At 37.7% G+C, this 20057-nt stretch overlaps 1 protein-coding gene across 1 annotated transcript; it reads left to right on the forward strand.

Moving 5' to 3' along the window:
- Nucleotides 1-6941: 6941 nt before the first annotated feature.
- On the forward strand, nucleotides 6942-13723 carry LOC139731275 (ribosome-recycling factor, mitochondrial-like). Its single transcript, XM_071642161.1, has 5 exons — nucleotides 6942-7140; nucleotides 7685-7831; nucleotides 12234-12358; nucleotides 12812-12903; nucleotides 13483-13723. Exons 1-5 carry the CDS (start codon nucleotides 7050-7052, stop codon nucleotides 13721-13723), a joined length of 696 nt encoding a protein of 231 aa, XP_071498262.1. The 5' UTR covers nucleotides 6942-7049.
- Nucleotides 13724-20057: the final 6334 nt, after the last annotated feature.

Here is a 20057-nt window from a genome sequence, read left to right on the forward strand (position 1 = left end):
AGAGTTGAATTTTGAATTTTGAATTTGAATTTTTATTGACTCTTCAAGCCCTCTTGGGGTACTAGAGTAAATAACAGTATGACAAACCAGTGAATAAAATTCTTGTAGATCACACATAATGAGACAAAGGATATAACAGATAATACAGTGTTTATGAAAAAAAAAAACGAATAAAATGAAAAGAGAAGATAACAGACATTCTACATGTAAATAACAGTATTTTAAAAAAGATTAACAAAGAAAGTTGCTATATATAGCAACTTTCTTCTTATCTTCTCTTTTCGTAGCGGTAAGTATATATACCTACCGCTACGTGTACGCGTGGGTCCAACTCTTTCTGTACCTTATGGTGGTTGAACGATCATCTCTTTCAGAATTTTTCAGAGAATTGGGACATGATAAGACGAATAAATCTTGCTAAGTCAACTGAAAGGGTACTTTTTGTATCAAAAAGCTCTGATATGTGCAAAGCACTTGGAAATTTAATTTTGGTTAAAGGCATAATCTACCATTTGCAGAAGAAACAAAAACCCAGCATTAGTGCTTTAAAATATTTCTAAAATGTGAGTTAGGGATAGAAACAACCACTGTAAAAATTTGGATCCGTATAATCGATGTCAAGTATTGTTAAATACACAAAATGTGAACAATAGTGATAGTGTTATGCCCCTTAGTTAAGTTCACATATAAAATTTTATGTGTCTTTCTCTTGATTTGATCACTACCCAATATTTGCTGTAGAAAATGTCCACCCTATCAGTCAGAATTTTAAATTTTGTCAAGAAGGAACTATATTTGACATGAGGCAGTACAGTTTGATGCTCTTATATGAGACACTTTGTTCAGTTACCAGGAATTGAGAATATTTGCACCTCTGAAAAGTGAAAGCAACCCACCCCATTTAAGAAATGGAGTGGGCCAAGAGATAAGAGGAGAGATGGATTGGGTGGTAGTGGCCACGTTATCATTACACCGTTTGCCACCATCATCTCAACTATACAACTCTTGTGTCTCTCCTCATCATTTGTATCAGGTAAGCAAATTTCTCATTATATGACATATTCATTGTTGTTTGACATTAATTGAATGTCTCACTTTGTATAAAAGGACAGAAGAACCGGCAATGACCGAGCATTGTTGCATTTAATTGTCTAGATTTAATAGAAAGTGAGTTATGTGATTTGATATTGCACCGGAAGAGGTTCAATGAAGACTTGGAGGTTACTAAACTGATAATTTGTGCAAAAGTGATTCTGTCAGGAGAATACACAATGTCATCACTTGTTGAGGAACTTAAAAGAAGGATATTCTGTAGTGTATATAATATAAGTATAGATAGATGTAGTCCAAGAGATTATTTCTCTCATGTGAAAGTGTACACCAGGCGTATTATTGTGTAGCTAACTGAGTAGGCCTGTTCAGTCTGACGCTCGTGTGAACACAGTCTAGTATAGCCCCTACTGTAGAAAGTGATGACCCAAAGAGGCACTGTAACATACATGTATATAGCCAAGATGTGAACAGGGTCTTTCTTATCAGTTCACAAATAGAGAGTAACTCCTGACCACTAGGCTGAGGGCGATGGCCAGCCCAGGGGACATCTCCAAGCTGTTGGGTTACGATTAGTCTCATCATGCAGACTCTAAAGACTCTTAGAGGGGGTCTGCTTATGTCTTGTAAATGTACTATTTTGTATAGGAACAAGTGGTGTATCGTAGCCCGAGCTTAATGATTAATAAGAGGATATAAATGAATAATGAAACTGTGTATTAATCTTTGATAAGAAATAGAAAATAATCTGTGACAGTGATGATAGCATAGATTCGAGTGTGAGTATGCCTACATGCATATCCATGCTTGGGTAATGTTACCTATAGTGGGTCTAGGTGATGTAGACTACAAAGACCGGTGATGAGATACCGCATCCAGGCAGGAGGGAGAGGCTTGTCCCTTTATGTTTAGATAACAGGGCTGGTAGTAACCTCAATCAAGATAACATTGGCAGTACATTGTACCACTGCTTTCAGTTTTAGTATGCTGTTGAAAAGAGGAGTTTTCTCTTTTCCCTTGGAAAAAGGAGTTCCTTGTGTGAGCTTCATGATTTAGCTCCAATGTAGGTAAAAGAGAGAGCAGTTGTGTTATTTAAAGGCAACCTCCCCCCCCCCCCCTTTTGCCTAGTGCGTGAGATCTGAGATAGTTTTAAAGGGCCAGTACTTTGACGCAGGACATAAGTCATAACCAGTAAGACGATGGGGTTGGATGGTAGTCGAATACAAAACACTAAAACATTACTCAATTCAGTGATGTCATATTCCAGTGAGATAAAGCATGGATAGATAATTTGTGTTATTATCTAACTTCATTTTAGATAATTGTTCACTTTGATAATTGATATTTTTGAGTATTGTTAATTACACTCTTGTTATATTATGTGAGTTAAAAGGAGTTTATAGCTAGCTCATAATTGATTAATCAATAAGACACATATCTTACTTTTAGGGAGATATTTTGGCATATACAGATGCCATTGCCGTATCAATTTCAGTACCCCTGTAATAAACCAGACTACCATCAGCTCAGATATCTTAATCGAAGCATGAAGCGCAATGCTACATCATTTTCATTATTAGAAAATATGTTTGATGTGGAAAGTAAATCATCAATATAAACATGATTCATGATGGTGATTGTTAATGTATTCATATTAATTTACAAATATTAGGGCACAATCACGGTATATAGTCGTGTTTGTACAATGAATGAATGTTTTGAAATAGGATTAGCTGGAAGCGGCCAAACTTACACTCAGATATACTGTGGATAAGTGAGTTGTATTTCAAGGTTCTGCATCCTAGTGTATCTAGACAGTGATCGTTCATGTAATTTTTAAGTGTTGTAATTCAAAGTAAAGACCAAGGTACAAATTCATTGTTGAATTGTGATCTTCACAAATGCTTTGTCATGTGGATTATTCATGTTACGATTAATGACATTGTGATAAACAATGAAAAGAGAGAAATAAAGATCATTACACCGTTTGCCACCATCATCTCAACTATACAACTCTTGTGTCTCTCCTCATCATTTGTATCAGTTGTATCCATGGTAACGGTCTGAAACACCTGCACGACCACGGGTGTAACAATAGTAGAAACATTTCCAGACTAAACCGTCTACATTACGGTTTAATGAATAAAATACTGATATCTCCTTATATTTTAGGCTTTATTGCAATATATATATATATATATGTATATATATATATATATATATATATATATATATATATATTGCCTGATGATTGCCCCTAAATGAAGGTGGCATGAAACTCCGAGTAGCAATAAAATACGGATGAACCTGCTGTCAACCGAGTGAACTTGTTCCAATACTTATATATATATATATATATATATATATATATATATTTGGCAGATACAAATGTCTCTCCCTTTGAAAATAAGTGCAAACAAAAAATAAAACGAAACTCACCATTACAACGGGCTACATCAGTACATGTGTATGTATATGTACATGTATAAAGCATTGAGTCTCCCGTATCCGGCCAAATCCCTTATCCGGATGAGCCCCGGTCCCGACTTGTCCGGATACGAGAGGTTCACCTGTATATATATATATATATATATATATATATATATATATATATATATGTGTGTGTGTGTGTGATATGAGAAGACAAGCTGAGTGTGCACAGCATCAATAACAATGTGATATGTTAGCATTAAGTCGACCATTGTTTACATGTAACTTTATGCGATCTACACAAAAACTTACATATAAGCTAATGGCATCAGATTATTTAGGGTGATTTTAGGCCTATTGTTTTCAAATACATGGTTACTTTCAAATATTCTATACGTTGTGCAAAAACAATCGAAGATACTGCGACTAACCATTCCTGACAACAACAACAACAAAAAAAAAAACACCAACAAACAAATATCATTGAGTCTTACTTTTAGCAACAAGTGAACTCACAGTCTAGTGTTTTCGTTTTGGCCTATTCCAAACATGGATGGACCAGCTTGATATCGCATGTCTTCAAATAATATTAACCATGAGGGGGTAAAGTTCAAAATAATCATCTTTAAGAATGACCGAAAAGAATTAAAAAACATCCACACATATTAATATTTTATACATTTTATAACTCTCAATATTCTCAAGCAGATATTGATTACTCTGCACTTCATATAATTCAAAATCAATCCTCGACCTGTCAATTAGTCTGGGGTACGAACCTCCTGATGATAGATTCCTAAGGAGTTTGCTATGAAGACTTCAATTTGTTTGACATCTTCATATCCCCAGTAGACTTCACTACCATACATACAAGATAGGCAAAATCAAATGTCAAATAAGTGACACTATCAACTAACAGCTGAATTTGCTCTGCTTCAGTCATCACACTGTGTCAAGCTTTTGCCTCGAGATTGCCTTTTTGAAAGAAAAAAAAAAACATTATTAAATTGTACACCAAGACAAACAAAGTCATAAACCACTTCTACTCTTTCTTGACCAGTAAAATTAGCGATGTTCCTATCTTACCTCTGGAAGAAAATAAGTATCTTACTTCTACTTGCATTGAGTGTTATGTACAATTTACATCCTTGCATCTCTATTAGCAACTTGCAATTCGTCAGGGCTTTCTGCCAGGATTATTGTGTCATCGGCATACAACAAGCAAACTTTACAAAAAGCTCCAACTCCCATCCCTGTATAAATATTACATAATTCTCTGATGAACAACTTCAAGTCAGGATAAAATTTTGCAATATGTTATTGTAAATCAATAAGGTAAATGGCAAACAACACATGTGAGGGATTTTCACCTTGTCTAACTCCTCAAGAAGTGAAAAAGTCAGACATCGCACCATTGGCCGAAATTCAAATCTTTGCACTTTCATACAAATAAGATTTTTAAAAACATTTAGGATTTTGTCATTCCTACCTACTTTAATAAACTAAAGTACGAAAATTACCTACTTTAACAAATTAAAGTACGAAAACTCCCTATCAAATCAAATGTTTTTTGTAATCAACAAAAGCACAATATTAACATTTACTTTTCTGTAAATAAAATCAATAACACACTTCAAAACAAATACATGACAGTGACGGATTCATCCAGAGGGGGGCGCCCCGTGGGCCCACACCTCCTTTATTTTTTTGTTAAAACAAAAGAAATGAAAAAAAAAATGAAATGAAACCCGCTAGTGGAACCAGAAATATTTTTTTCCGCCCCTCTCCTTTATGGAATTCCTGGATCCGCCCCTGCATGATCAATATTGTTGAAGTTCGAACGAAACCCAGCTTGTAATTCTCCGGTCATCAAGGATTAGTTGTTCAAAACTACAGTTTGCCAATACAACTCAACAAAGTAATTCCTCTATAATTATCTGGATTCGCATTTGCACCTTTATACTAAAAATAGGAATAACTACTCCTATACACCACTCAGAAGGGTACAATTCCACTATGTTGGACGATATTGAAAAAAAATCAACAACATAATAATAATTTTACAAGCTTTGGCATTTTTCAATTCATCAATCATTAATTCAACCTCTTCTAGTATAATGGGTGCGTTCATGTGGTCGTGCTCTTCTGTCTTCAAATGAATTTTGTACTTTGAAGGGATTCAAGAAGATCGTGTGTTACAAGCAACGAATGATGAGTAGAAGGATAAATTATCTAGGCCCTACTATTTATTCAGTGTCGGATGGGGAGCAAACCCGGCACCCCTATATTTTTCGAGAAAAAGAGAAAGAAAAAGAAAAGAATTAAAGGGGCGTTTGTGCCCCCAATATCTTTTATTTTGCCCCCCCCCCCTACCCTTTCCAGAACTTCCTGGATGAACCCCTGTTCTTCGCAAATTAAAATCCTCAGATTACAAATTGAACTCCTTCGCACTGAATTCACAGTCACTTTTGATAGAACTACTGTACATTCGATTCTGCATATTGAATGGCAATACAGTACCGGTATGTAAATTCGGCTGGTGCACAACTTGCGCCCATCGCCCCCCCCCCCCCCCCCCCCCCCCCCCCCCACGGACAGCACGTTGTGTTATATGTTGCGTAATGCGTAATAGCAATGGATGGATCATCTCACGACCCCGACGCACACCTGCACCTGTTAAATTAGCGTAGGCCTACTTGAAAGTTGTGTATACATGTGGTAGCAGTTGATAATAGCCATCAAATTTCTCAAGTTGCAGATCAGTAGGTAAGGCACTGATCTTAAAACCCGTAAAGAGTCATTGATATAGGCCTGACGTAGACTGGGGCTGGGTGGTACCTGATCAACAAGTGAAATAGTATAGTATAGTATGTGCTGTCCCATACACCCACATTTGTGTTTGCTGTGTAGCAGCCAGAGCTCTAGCTGTAGCTGGTGATACAACTCGACAAGTCAGCTACCGGGGTACTGAGCTATATCGTGTTATTAGTTGTTGTTGTTGCTGTTTTGTTGTTGTTGTTGATGTTCTTGTTGTTCTGGTTTGAATGCCGTGTATCACTCTGGAGTAAGTATTTACACCAAGGAGGGCCGAGGGTTTGCCTCAGTGTGCAAGTAAAGTGCGAGTAAATTTAAAGCACCTTTTCTTGGCTTTTGTCAGTTGATTGTTCAGTATGACATCAATATCAGTGACAGTGGAATAGTAGAAGGCCTGGTGCTCATAGTATGATTTTACACATGCAAATAAATATGATTGCATATTATAAAAGACCTAAATCCTTGCTTTCATAACTGAAGTGTAACTAGCTGTAAGACAATAGATTCTGCTGATAATAAGAATTATTATAATTATATAAGAATTATTGCTTCCTGTTTCCTATTTTTGTTTTTCAACACGTATCAGGCTCTGCAAGGTCAGACGCAAAGAAATCAACATGGCAGCTCATATTCCACCACGTGTTTTGTTGTTCAACCTTGCAAGGCGATTCGCTCACTGTAAGAAGTCGGTACACCTACCACTCCCAGCTGCATCAGTTTTGGTGAATGTGTCCAGCACTCCCTGTCTTCATAGAATGCCAGCAAACTCGTATTCAATTCCCTCCCCTGGAAGTTTGTCTTTGCCCCGTTTTCTACACACAACATGCGCTTACCATGCTAAAAAAGGTATAAGCAGCATCATGGATGTAGATCTGCATTTATGTTGTTGATTTGAAGTGCACTTTTGATCTTCATGTATGTTGGGTGAAAAAATGATTTCTTTTAAAGGCAAACTATTTTATTGCTTCACAACTTAGCCATATTAGTGCTCTATCCAAAGCCGTGTCAATAATCAGAGTATGTAACTTTGATGACTTTGGCAATGGTTAGGGATGGGGGAATGACTGTTCAATCCCTGACATACTCTTTTACTTTTCCTAGGTCATAGCTTTTCATATCCATAAAAGTATAATTTTACTATACAATTGTATTTCATACTGTTGATATACGATCAAATACACAATATATGTACTACAATTTTGTAGTGTTGGCATAAGTAAACCTTCAGGGCATTTGCACATCTGTTTCTGTAATTTCTCCCTTCCGTATCCTCAATTTTTGTCTGTTTTATTTTCTTTTCTTTCATGTTCTATTTTCGATCTATTTTCCTTTCATTTGATATTTTTAAATATCTGTTTACTCCCTCTTCATTTATCTCTCGTCTCTGCAGGCAAAAAACACAAACCAAAGGTAAATGTTGATATGTCAGCTGATGACGGCATTCTTGATCTGGAAGAATTGAAGAGAGACATGCAAAAAGTGATTGAAGCCTTGAAACAAGACTACACAAAATCTCTGTCAATCAGAACTTCTCAGGGTAAGTAAAAAAGAAATGTGATTGTATGAAAAGAAACAGACTGGAGGCACTGTTTCGTCTTCGGAAACATCAAATTGATAAGAGCCTAATTTTCAGTTGTATACAACAAGTACAAGTATGCCACCAGTTGTAGCGTGTTGAAATAGCATTAAGGCCACCAGTTGTAGTGTTCAAAATATATGTGAAATTATGAACAAATGCTCTTGATCTTGTAACAAAATGTACTTATAAAAATTAGGGAGATACAGAGACTCCAACCCCAAGCACCTTCTGATCTGGAGATTCTCCCGCCTGAAACCCCTACCAAACGGGAGACTCCAAGTTAATGTGTGCGAAGCGTGAAGTTCTCTAGGGTACTAGATGCTCTCTGGTGTGATCTAAGGCTTATTTATTTAACATACGATAGCAATAAGTAAGAAATCCTTTCCAACAGGAGACACAGAGCCAGGGCGGGAGAAATTAAATCTCAAACGAGAGAGCGGGAGATTTTGCAAAAATGGGTTTTCGGCGGGAGATCTCCTGTTGAAAACGGGAGAGTTGGAGTATCTGGAGATAAATTCATGTTGAGAACTGAGACGATGCAAATAAGGTGAAACGAATGCAATGAAGTCTGGTAAATGCTCTGATTTTATTCTGAGGACAACTCGCCCTCGGCAAACTTCGATGAACATATAATTTACATAAACAATATTTCCATATATTCAAATTATCTTATAGCAACCAATAGAAATACATGGAATGGAGGACTTCAATAAAATGGAGGAGTCTAATTCAATAAATCAACCAATAAGTAAAGAGGAGCATGAGCTGATGGAAACAGGAGGGGGTGATTACATAATAATGGGAGCTGTCTGGGCTCAACTCCAGAATCAAGTGTGGGATGGAATGAATCAACACACCTTAATAGAGAAAGAATGAAGGTGACAAAACTGAGCAAGAGGAAAGGTATCTGAAGTGATGGTCATGGAGGTGACAACTGAATATCATTAACTTAACTGAATTAATGTCAGACTGCAAGGCAGTACTGAAAGGCAAACTAATGCAAATTGATACAAAGTCCAGACAGACCTAGACTTAGACAGAAAGGAGAGTAGACAAACCAGAAATACAGCAAAGTAAGCAATAACAAAATAACGGTCCTACACTCCAGCATCAGTCATAGGAAGGTGTTTGATTTGTATCCTAAGCAAAAATCTCATTGTACATTGTACATGACAGCTTTTATTAAAAGGTTTGATGGTATTTGCGTGTGAGTGTTTGTGTGTGTTGTTTCATAAATTCATAGGAAATAGCATCAAAATCGGTATCAAACAAAACATGATTCAGACACCGCAAGAGTCTTCATAAAGTTTTATATTAACCAACATAATTTCTATTATGATTCTTCAATTTTGCTCTCACTCATTCTGTTTTTATTTGGCATGCTTGGAAACAAATGTTTAGTGAATGAATTGTTCTAGTGATCTGAATTTAGTAGAATATTAAAGGTAAAACAGACATATTAGTTTTCTGTAGGTCACTAGACCAAGTAACTCTATCAATTTGATTTGTCCCGGAGCATTATTAAAGCTTCTATCGTGATTCAAGATCATCTTGTCATGCATTTTGTCATCTTTAGCCAGTTGAGGATGAGTCCCGTGTATATTTGGGCAAGTGTCTATGAAATTCGTGTTCTAGCAAAATCATCCCGTCCTCAACTGGTTAATTGAAACTAATTGACATTAGATGAATAAGGGGCATCACCAGCTACATCAGCAATATATTGATTCTCATTAAAATGTCAAATTTATATCATACTCAAAGAGGTATCAATTTTCACTTTATTTATTTATTTTCTATTTTGGTTTTTTTGTAATTTTTATGCCTCCGCCACGAAGTGGTGCCGGAGGCATTATGTTTTCGGGTTGTCCGTCCGTCCGTCCGTCTGTCTGTCCGTCCTTCCGTCCGTCCGTAATAAATTTTGTGGACAGGGTAACTATCAAAACCTTTTAAGGTATCCTAATGAAACTTGGCATGTATGTGTATTAGGGGGTGAAGTTGTGCCTATCAACTTTTGGGTGCACATGGTCAAGGTCAAAGGTCAAAAGGTCAAGGTCAAATACGAAAAATTTCACTATTTCCTCTATATCTATGCAATGCCTGAAGATATTTTCTTGAAACTTAGTGTATACATGTATTACCCAATTAAGATTCTCTGCTGAAAGTTTTGGGTCATGAGGTCAAAGGTCAAAGGTCAAAAGGTCAAGTTAAAATATTAAAACTTTGCTTTTTTCTCCGTACCTTGGAAATTGTTCAAGGTATCTTCATGGAACATAGTATATATACATGTACTGACTGGCAGTTATTATCTAGAGAATCTAGGGTTCATAGGGTCAAAGGTCAGGGGTCAAAGGTCAAGTGCAACACTTCAAATTTTTACTATTTCCCTCATACATGTATTTATGTAATGCCAGCATTTTTTTATGCCTCCGCCACGAAGTGGTGCCGGAGGCATTATGTTTTCGGGTTGTCCGTCCGTCCGTACGTCCGTCCGCTTTCGTTTACGCGATAACTTGAGTAATATTTACTGGAATTTTACCAAACTTGGTCCAAGTATGAAGTATGATGGGGCAATGATTTGATTAGATTTTGGGTGAAATCGGCTAAAGGTCAAAGGTCAAAGGTCAAGGTCAAATCATGAAATTGCCTCCGTTTACGCGATAACTCAAGACTGGATGGAGCAAATTTCACCAAACTTTGTGGGAGGATGATGTATGATAGGACAATTACTTGATTAGTTTTTCAGTGAAATCGGACAGAGGTCAAAGGTCAAAGATCAAGGTCAAATCCTAAAATTTATCTGTTTACGTGATCACTCAAAACTGGATGAAGCAGCTTTCACCAAACTTGGTCCAAGGATGATGTATGATGGGACAATTAGTGGAGTAGATTTTAGTGACATTGGCAAGAGGTCAAAGGTCAAAAAGTCAAGGTCAAATGCTAAAAATGTTGCTATTTCCCCCATATCTATGCAATGCCCGCAGTTATTTTCTTGAAACTTAGTGTAGACATGTACTACTGCGTAAAGATTCTCCAGAGAGAGTTTCATGTCATAAGGTCAAAGGTCAAAAGGTCAAAGGTTAGTTGAAAATGTTGCAATATCACTTTTCTCGCAAGTGGTTCAATGTATCTTCATGGAACTTGGTACATATGCATGTACTGACTGGCAGGGATTATCTAGGGAATTTAGAGGTCATGGGTCAATAGTCAGGGGGTCAAAGGTCAAGGTCAACTCCTCAAAATGTTACTATTTCCCTCATATACTAGTTAATGCAATGATTGCATTATTAGTTTTAAAATTCAATATATGTACATGTATTGCTTAATGGAGATTCTCTTGGAAATTTTCAGCCAGAAGGTCAAAGGTCAAAGGTTAAGGGTCAAAGGTCAGGTTTAGATTTAAAAAATATATATTTTGTACTGTAATTACACTCTTTCTTCATACCTTGGAAATTATACTCAATGCATAAACTTATAATAAGGTCTGTCAGAAGTCAAGTAAAAATTTTCAATTCCCCAAATATGTGTACCTGCGCTCTTTAATAGACAATTATAGCAAACCCAGATCATGGAAAGTGAACATTCAAGATATTTCTGACAAAACTGTTATTTCGATATTTTGCCAGTTATGTGAAACTGTCATCACACATTGTGAAGACATTGTACTATACACCTATTGGGAGAATCATGCATTATGGCGGAGGCATCAGTCGCCATAGCGACATTTCTAGTTTTTTTTACACTTGGTGTATGCATGTATATCCTAAATTATCTGGAAATTTTCTTTTTCTCTTTTTTTTTTTTTGGGGGGGGGGGGCGGGGGTTTGCCTCAAAGGTCAAAAGGTCAAAAATCAAGGGAAAGTGCTGAACCAACTTTTTCCTCCATATCTCAGAAGTGGCTCAAGTTATCTTGAAACTTACTACATATTTACAATTGGTGTATTCATGTTCTGCCTGACAGTGATTATCCTATGAATTTTAGGGTCAAAGGCCAAAAGAAAATGGTAACAGTGTACCTTTCAATACAGAAATTACACTTTTTCTCCATACCTTGAAAATTACAGTATTCATACACTTATGAATGGGTCAAAGTCAAGTTAAAGTCCTTGAATCCCTAAATACATGCTCTTCTATTCATCTAATTAAGCCTAGGTAAAGGAAGGTGAACATTCAACACATTTGTGACAAACATGTAATTTCAATATTTTGCCAATATTGTGAAAATGTAATTATACATTGTCCACATGTACTATAGACCTATTAGGAGAATCATGCATTATGGCGGAGGCATAGCAGTCGCCTTAGCGACATTTGTAGTTATAATTTGTAATAGCCGTGTCTCATTTCTTGTTGCTCCCTCTAGGGTCACTGGACCACATCATGGTTCCAACTTCAGATGGAAAGTTTCCACTCAACCAGCTTGGCCAAATTACTTCCAAGTCTGCCAGTCTGATAACAGTCAATCTCAATGTATCTGGCTTTCCACAGGTGTGCGATATGCTATTTGTTATGTCACTGTACTTGAACAATTCAAATAACTGCGGTTTTCATACACAACTAATGTGTTTGCCCACTGTGACGTCTCTTTGAGTGAATTCTTTTGAGTCTTAAACCTTTGGACAATACAGTACTTTAGCGTAAATATAAATGATGCTTGGTGCACATAAACTTATCATAAAATATCGCAATTTGTGTCACTCAGACTTTTTCCTAAAGCTTTGCATTTACACCCTATGTTGTCAGCTGAGAAGCAGACTGGGTGTAACTCCTGACTGAACAGCATTTTTGGCCTTCTAAATTTGAAATGACGATATATATGATATGTAATATATCTTGTATCACATACATTTATGAATTGTGTAGATGAGATGATCATGATGTGCATGAAGTTTTAGCATCATTTGATTTATCTCCATATTGTTTTCTTCCTTTCTTTCCTAGGCAACAGAGGCGGCAGCAAAAGCCATCCGTGAATCTGGTATGAACCTTAACCCAAAGGTGGAAGGGGGCATTATCCAAGTTCCTATCCCAAAGTGAGTCAGATGCACTCAGTCTTGTATGAGTATATTTGAGCAAGCTTTACCTATGTACACCAGTTGATATTCAAACTTGTATAAGGGATTTAAAGTCAACCCCGTGAACTCAAGCTTGAAAAACCTTAGTAAATCTATACCTGTGAAGGTGAGTTTGAGGTACCTCAGTGCACATGACCTTGTTCTAGTAACCTGAAGCAAATATACCTTTAATACATATGCATTTAAGTGGTTGCTTAAATTCTCCAAAACAAGGATGGTTGTCTGGCTTGTATAGCAAATGTATACAACTTCAATTGTAAGTGGAATATGATTGTCATGAAAAGAATAATTTCTGGAATTTAAGCTTGTTAATTTCTGTATCTTGCATATGTAATTAAGCATTTCATGTTTGTCAGAATATGAAACAGGGAATAAAAAAATATGCTGTTAAAGGGTCAGTTGTGAATGGCTGCAGAGTCACAGCCTTTGTATTTTTGTTTATAAATGAAAAATTAATGTGCTGAGATATTCAACAGGAGAAAACACTATACTGGTACACCTGCTTGATATAGAGTTTCATTCATTCTTTCTCAACAGGATTAGTAAGGAACATAGAGAAAACCTCGCAAAGTCGGCCAAAGTGATGTGTGACAAGTCCAAAGTCAGTCTACGAAATGTGCGGTCAAAGTATGTTTCCATGGTGAAGAAACACAAGGAGGGAACGTCCAAGGACACTTTGTTTCAGCTGGAGAAACAGATCCAGCAAATCACCGACAATTTCAGTGATGCAGCAGAGCAGCTTCTAGCAGCAAAGACAAAGGATCTTTTAGGGAAGTGAGTTCCAGGCTTAGAAAGGAACTGTGGAAAGGGAACATTCATCACTTGCATGACTGTGTAACAGTGGTTGAATGTTAACCTGTTGAGGACTGGCTGATTTTGCTGTAACACACATTTCTCATAGACACCTGCCCGAGTGTACTCAAGACGAGTCTTCAGTGGGTTAAGAGATGAAACACTCACAGTAGTTGTGTTTGTGTTTTGAATCTCTTCTGTTTTATGTTAAATGAGTTAGTCCATCAGAACTAAAGTGTGTCCCATCAATTAAGAGTTTTTTACTTTTTGTTTATTTCGTGGGGAAGAGAACTCGTAATGAAATTTGCAGTACAAAGTATAATTCTATGGTATGTGTGCTTCTCCTGAATCCCGGACAGGTTCTAGCTTGACCCTGTCATTATCCGACAGCAATGTACTAGTAGTTGTACACGAAGTCGACAGCTTTTTGAGGGGGTGGGTCTGAAAAGACTGATTTAACTTTACTTGAGATATTAAATGTCACGTAATCATCAGTGTGTGATGAAATAGACATGAAGAGAGCACTCTGATTGGCAGTGTGCATCAGATACTCCTCGAGAAAGAATTGTACAGAGAATGATATACTGTGTATGCCGAATATTTCGCGAGGTTTGTTTTTATTTTCGCAAATTTGGCGAGTCAGGTGCTATTTGTGAAATCAAAGACACGCGAAAATAATGACTCTGATCCTGATATGAATGTGACGCACGTGTATGCGTTTCTCCGTTCAGTAAATTACTCCATGATCGCGAATTTAACCACTCGCGAAATTGTTGGGAAGTCCTGATTGGCGAAAATTTAGACTCGCTAAATATATGCCGTATACAGTATAGTGAACGAATGGACATAAGTTGTATGCAGTGTGAAAGTTACTGGTAGTAGAATGAGGTATACATAGGAGATTGTGTTGATGGACATATTAACCCTAACAGGGCGGGGGGGGGGGGGGGGGGGGGGGCAGAATCCGCCCCCCTCCAGTTTTAGCATAGCCAAAAGAGCCTGGCTGGTTAAGGTTAAAGAGCCTTGCATATTTGATATTCACTGGTGCTATTCTTGTGTAGAGAAAGAGTCCAGCAACCTGGTATGCAAAGGACATTAGTGCATGCTAGTGATTTGTTATATCTTGTGTTCTATTGTGCCACAAAGAATGCAGAATACACCATCATGAGGTTATGTGCTGGTGCAAAGTTGATGGTCTTGGCCTTTTGTAGCTATATTTCTCTTGGCTTTTCTGTTTGCATCATCCTCCTGACTGCCAGTAAAATTTGCTTTTAAAATGTAGTGATTACAAGCATCACAGAAAATCATGGCAGTATTCAATGAATTAGTGAAGCAATCACCTTCTTGCAATGCAAGGAAATGTTTTCTTCTGCAGCGAATCTCACAGTTTTGTGACAATGTGAAGCTTTGAAATTTCAGTACAGTACCAGTATTCTGTATTAATTTGCATCAGATTCTGATGAAATAAGTACTATCATTATTGTTTAATTTATTTATGAGGGTCATTACTCTATAAGTTTGATTGTAATCAGGAATTCTTGGCAATATTGGACTCCATTTCTCTAGTGATGGGGTTATATTTGTTTTCTTTTTGCACATGCAGTATTTTGAATGAAACATTGGCAAGATACAGATGTATATGGCCATTGGATCTTCCTGAAGTGCTGACAGTTTTACCAGGAGTACCCAGGTCACTTTATTTCTTTTTCCTGTTGTGATTTTAAACGTTCATGTAGTGAAAGATATGTCAAAGTACAATCAGAGCTCTCGGGTTTAAGCTTTTTTTTTTCTTTTTTTTACAACCGTACCTGGTATTGACAAACAGCTTCAAGTTGTTGAGTACAGCAATATCCATGTGTGATTCAACAAGCCATGGTGTAATTGAACCAAAGAGTGAAGTTAGCTATTGTGATGTGTGTTGCTCATAAACTTTGTACATTCAATCTTCTTCAAAACCCCATGACTGATTTTTACAAATTTGGCAGGTAGCATCCCTAGAGTGATAGGATTCCAGTTTGTTCAAATGGGCACCATGCCCCTCCCATGGTAATTAAGGTACCTTAATAAGTCTTTACCTACTTTAGATCCAGAAGTGACAGAGCTAAGTTAATGCTATGGGTAAGTAGATTGGTGACTGGGGTTTCAACTTTGTTCATTTCAGATCCCGTGTCATCCTTCTGGGGGTGCCAGGGGGACCAAATTTGGGTTTTAAATTTTTGTTTTCTTGGTCAAAGTTTCACCAAACTTGGTAGCTATTATTGCTATGGTATTAGAATATTTATTTGTACATATGGGTACTACTGTATGTCCCTCTTTAAAACAAATAACACCCAAATTAGAGAAGCCCTCAATTAGCTTTGTTCCTCTTAGGTAGTAATCTGCAAAAAATGTGTGAAAATGGTGAACTTGCAATACCCAAATGAGCATCAGACCCACTGTGTCTCCTGTTATTCTTGAAAAGATATGCAGAATGTGAATGGGAAATTTACCTCCATGAATATACACCCATTGTATGTGTACACATCAATATGTAAATGACACTTTGTCAGAGAATGTTCAATACCTCAAGAGAGCCACTAATAGATTATTGTACTCAAAGTTAAATGTCTGCATTTGACTTTCTTTTGTCTCTGTCCAGTAAGAGAATGTGGGACTTTAGTGTGAGTACAGGTATAGGTTTTCAGCTTGCCTAGGGCTGGCAAGTCCTAGTCCCTGAGTTAATACATGTAGTACACTACACTTAATTTGTATGTATGTCCTGAAGAAAAAGGTTTTGGATGAATACAAAACAAGACAAATCTGATCTGGATTGGTTTTCTTTCTTTTTTTTATTATTATTAGTATGATACACTATGCAGTCTGTACCCTTTCTTTTTCATTAACGGAGTAAGCTCATGGTGTCATCTTAGTGCACATGTAACAAAGTTCCTGAATGTTCATTTGGGTGGTTTGTGTGTGTGTGTGTGTGTGTGTGTGTGTGTGTGTGTGTGCGCAAGTGTGCCAGAAAACTTTGTTTTTCTGTGGGGGTGGCAAAATCTCTCTGGGGGCACATATGTGATAGTGTGAGATCTTCAGCAAGGGAGCAAAGCGACTGAGAAGGGGGGGGGGGGGTGGGTGGGAGGGGAATACCTCCCTCCCATGGTAAGGACTTTTTGTAAAAACAGATTATAAAAGTGGCCACAAAGTGGACAAATTCTGCCAAATTTCTCTGAATGCAAATATGTGCATCACAAGGCATGTTGGTGTGTAGTCAAAGTTTTTTGCTGCTTCAGAGTGCAATTCCACTCCATGATAAAACTGGTAATGTGATAGTCAAAGAAAAAAATGTACCGTCTTCATCAAAATCACACCTACAAAAATGTATTTTTTTTTATATAAGTGTTATTTGTAGCAACTGTAATTTTTATACAATTTAGATGAGGTGAAAAGGCCATGTCCTCACAAGTCTCCAATTGAGCATTATTTTATTGTCCCCGCCAAACGAGTTCGAGCAGGGGACTATGAAACGGGCTCCGTACGTGTGTGTGTCCGTGTGTGTGTGTGTGTGTCAGTATGTGTGTGTGTCCTAGTGTGATCAAAATGTTCAATTTGCTACTTCTCTGTCATTTATGAGCCAATTTTGATTCTGTTTGTTTTATATGATAGCACTACATGGGAGCTTTGAAACTTCTACACAGAATTTCAGTTGTGACCTTTGACCTTGACCTTTGACCTATATTGTACATTTTGCTACAAAATGCTTTAACCCGATTTCGATTCTGTTTGCTTTATGTGATGGCACTAGGTGAGGGCTTCAAAACTTCTACACAGAATTTTGACCTTTGACTTCTTTGACCTTTGACCTTGATTTTTGACCTATTATTGTACATTTTGCTACAAAATCTAGTCCTTTGCCATTTCTAACCCGATTTCAATTCCGTTTGCTTTATGTGATGGCACTAGGTGAGGGCTTCAAAACTTCTACAGAATTTTGACCTTTGACTTCTTTGACCTTTGACCTTGATTTTTGACCTATATTGTACATTGGCTACAAAATGCTACTTCCGGCGGGGACATATATTACCCACGGCGTAATTTCTACTTTTCCTTGTTTCTCTTTTTTTGACATGAAGAAACAAGAAAATCTTATACTAGTATCCTAAGCACATTTTTGCTGCATATTAACTATATGTCCGATTTTGATACAACTATTACCTTTCTCTTTTAATGCGTTAATGTTGACAGTAAAATGATGTGGAGTTGATGTATTATGAAATATCATTGTCGACTGGCATTGACTATCTTCCTTGAACAAAATTAAACCTGTATGCAATGAATACTACAGTTCGGTTGCGGTTGGTCAATGATGGATAGAACCACAGAGCATGTTGAACTTTGAATTTTGAGGGAACATAAATCATAAAGCACGGAAGGTATAGAACAGGCGATCGTCTTAATACACATTTTAATCATGGTTAAGAAACACTATAAAGAAAGACGTAGAGTGAACACAACAAACAATGATAAAGCTCTCAAGACAGTCAAATGCATTCACTCAAGCAGACCAAGGATTACAGAATAAAGCTATCACTCTATAAAGTCCAAGCACGTGAAGCCCCGGTCACACGTACAGCACTCCACGTCTAAATCACGTACGAAAAATTATGAAAATATGGTGGACGTGGTCGTAAGTGATAATTTTTTGGTCAATTTTGGATTGGCCGTGCTTTGAACGGGGTATGGCCGTTGGCGGCTGTTCCACTGCTGAAGCACTGCCTAAGCACAGCTAACCACGTCCAGCCACGTGTATATGTGTACGCGGAAAAAATCCATTTTGTCAGTGATAAAGCCGCTAAACACACGCTATTTCCCGTGATACCAACGCGTAACACGCGTCATATGACCGTGCTCTGCCCGTGACAGACCGCTAAACTTTCGCGTCTTACCGCGTCTCCCCAAGTTTTAATCACTGCCGGAACACGGATTATCACGTGTGTTACACGTGTGTTGCACGTCTTTACCACGTGTGCCGCCCGTGGTTGTCCGCGGAATAAATTTTGAGCAGTTCAAAACTTTTTACCGCGTCCGACGCCGTTCCGATTTCCCCCCGCGTCCTGCCACGTCTATAAATCGACCGTAGCTCGTCTTAAACTCGACATCAACGCGAACAACATCGTCTGCTTCACGGGAGACCACTTTTTTGTGTTTTGGCCGTGATTAAGCCGCAAAGCGCTGTGTGACCGGGCTTTGAGGGAAGGGGGGAGGGGGCGATCGATGGTTGGATGATTACCATAATACAGCATGGACGGACATTATTAATCGTGGTGTTGTAAATGCTTTGCATGACGGGCGTAAATCCGGTGGGAGGAGCAGGGGTGCATCGATCCCCCTGTGTAAGTTAGTAACCCCTGAGATTTTAAAGAGATTAAAAATGGATGAAGATGAAAGAGAAATAATTTTTAGTATGATTTCATTGATTCCAGTATTATGCTAGGCCCCTGCACGTCCACCAGTTTCTCACCAGAGCTTAACAGTATTCTATATGATTTTTTTTAAAGGATTTGTCCAAACAATTTTCACAAGCCCGTGCTCACCCTCCTACTCGCAAATAATAATATCAACCTAATGCATAATTCAGAATGTTAAAAACGTATCTATCACTCTCAAAGGTATAATTTGAGTATCTTTTAGTGCTTGCTCCTTAAGCTATTCTTATATCAAATCAAATCACATCAAATTGCAATATTTGCAAGAAACTCGTTTGCATTAAAATAAAAAACTTCATGTACTTTTCCCCTCCTATGATTTCCATTACGCGCTACTCGGGACCATCGAAAGAGGTTCTGTATATCGTATATAGAACCTATTTGGGACCATCTACAAATTCCCCGTATAGTTATAGGGCTACCCATTGACGTAACACCATCTGCCCGCTTATGCACGTATACGTAAGATATGTCTTTTATTCATTTTCGGAATCACAACACAGCAAACCATAGGCAAAGATGACACAGTCAGGATACGTTTATATAAGTATATATATGCATAGGTATACATATATACACAGGGGTGATCAGGGGTGTCTTGGAATGGCCGGAGAGGGGGGGGGGGGGGTCATAAAAATGTATAAGCTTCCTTGCGTGGAAGGATGATACCCCCTCCACACCCACCCTCTCCCGCTCGTTCTTCTTCCATAGACTTTGTACACACTTTTTAGATTGACAAGTTTCCGAATATTTCATCAAAATGTGTGCACCATGATCTGTTACTCCTGCAAAATACAAAAGTTTCCTCATCTGCTGCGAAGGTGATATCCCCTGGAATTCATTCTTCCGCCGCTC

This window comes from Diadema antillarum, unplaced genomic scaffold (assembly GCF_040938485.1).
Source record: "Diadema antillarum isolate AM-2024a unplaced genomic scaffold, OU_Dant_1.0 seq00000368_RagTag, whole genome shotgun sequence".
Classification (NCBI taxonomy): domain Eukaryota; kingdom Metazoa; phylum Echinodermata; class Echinoidea; order Diadematoida; family Diadematidae; genus Diadema; species Diadema antillarum.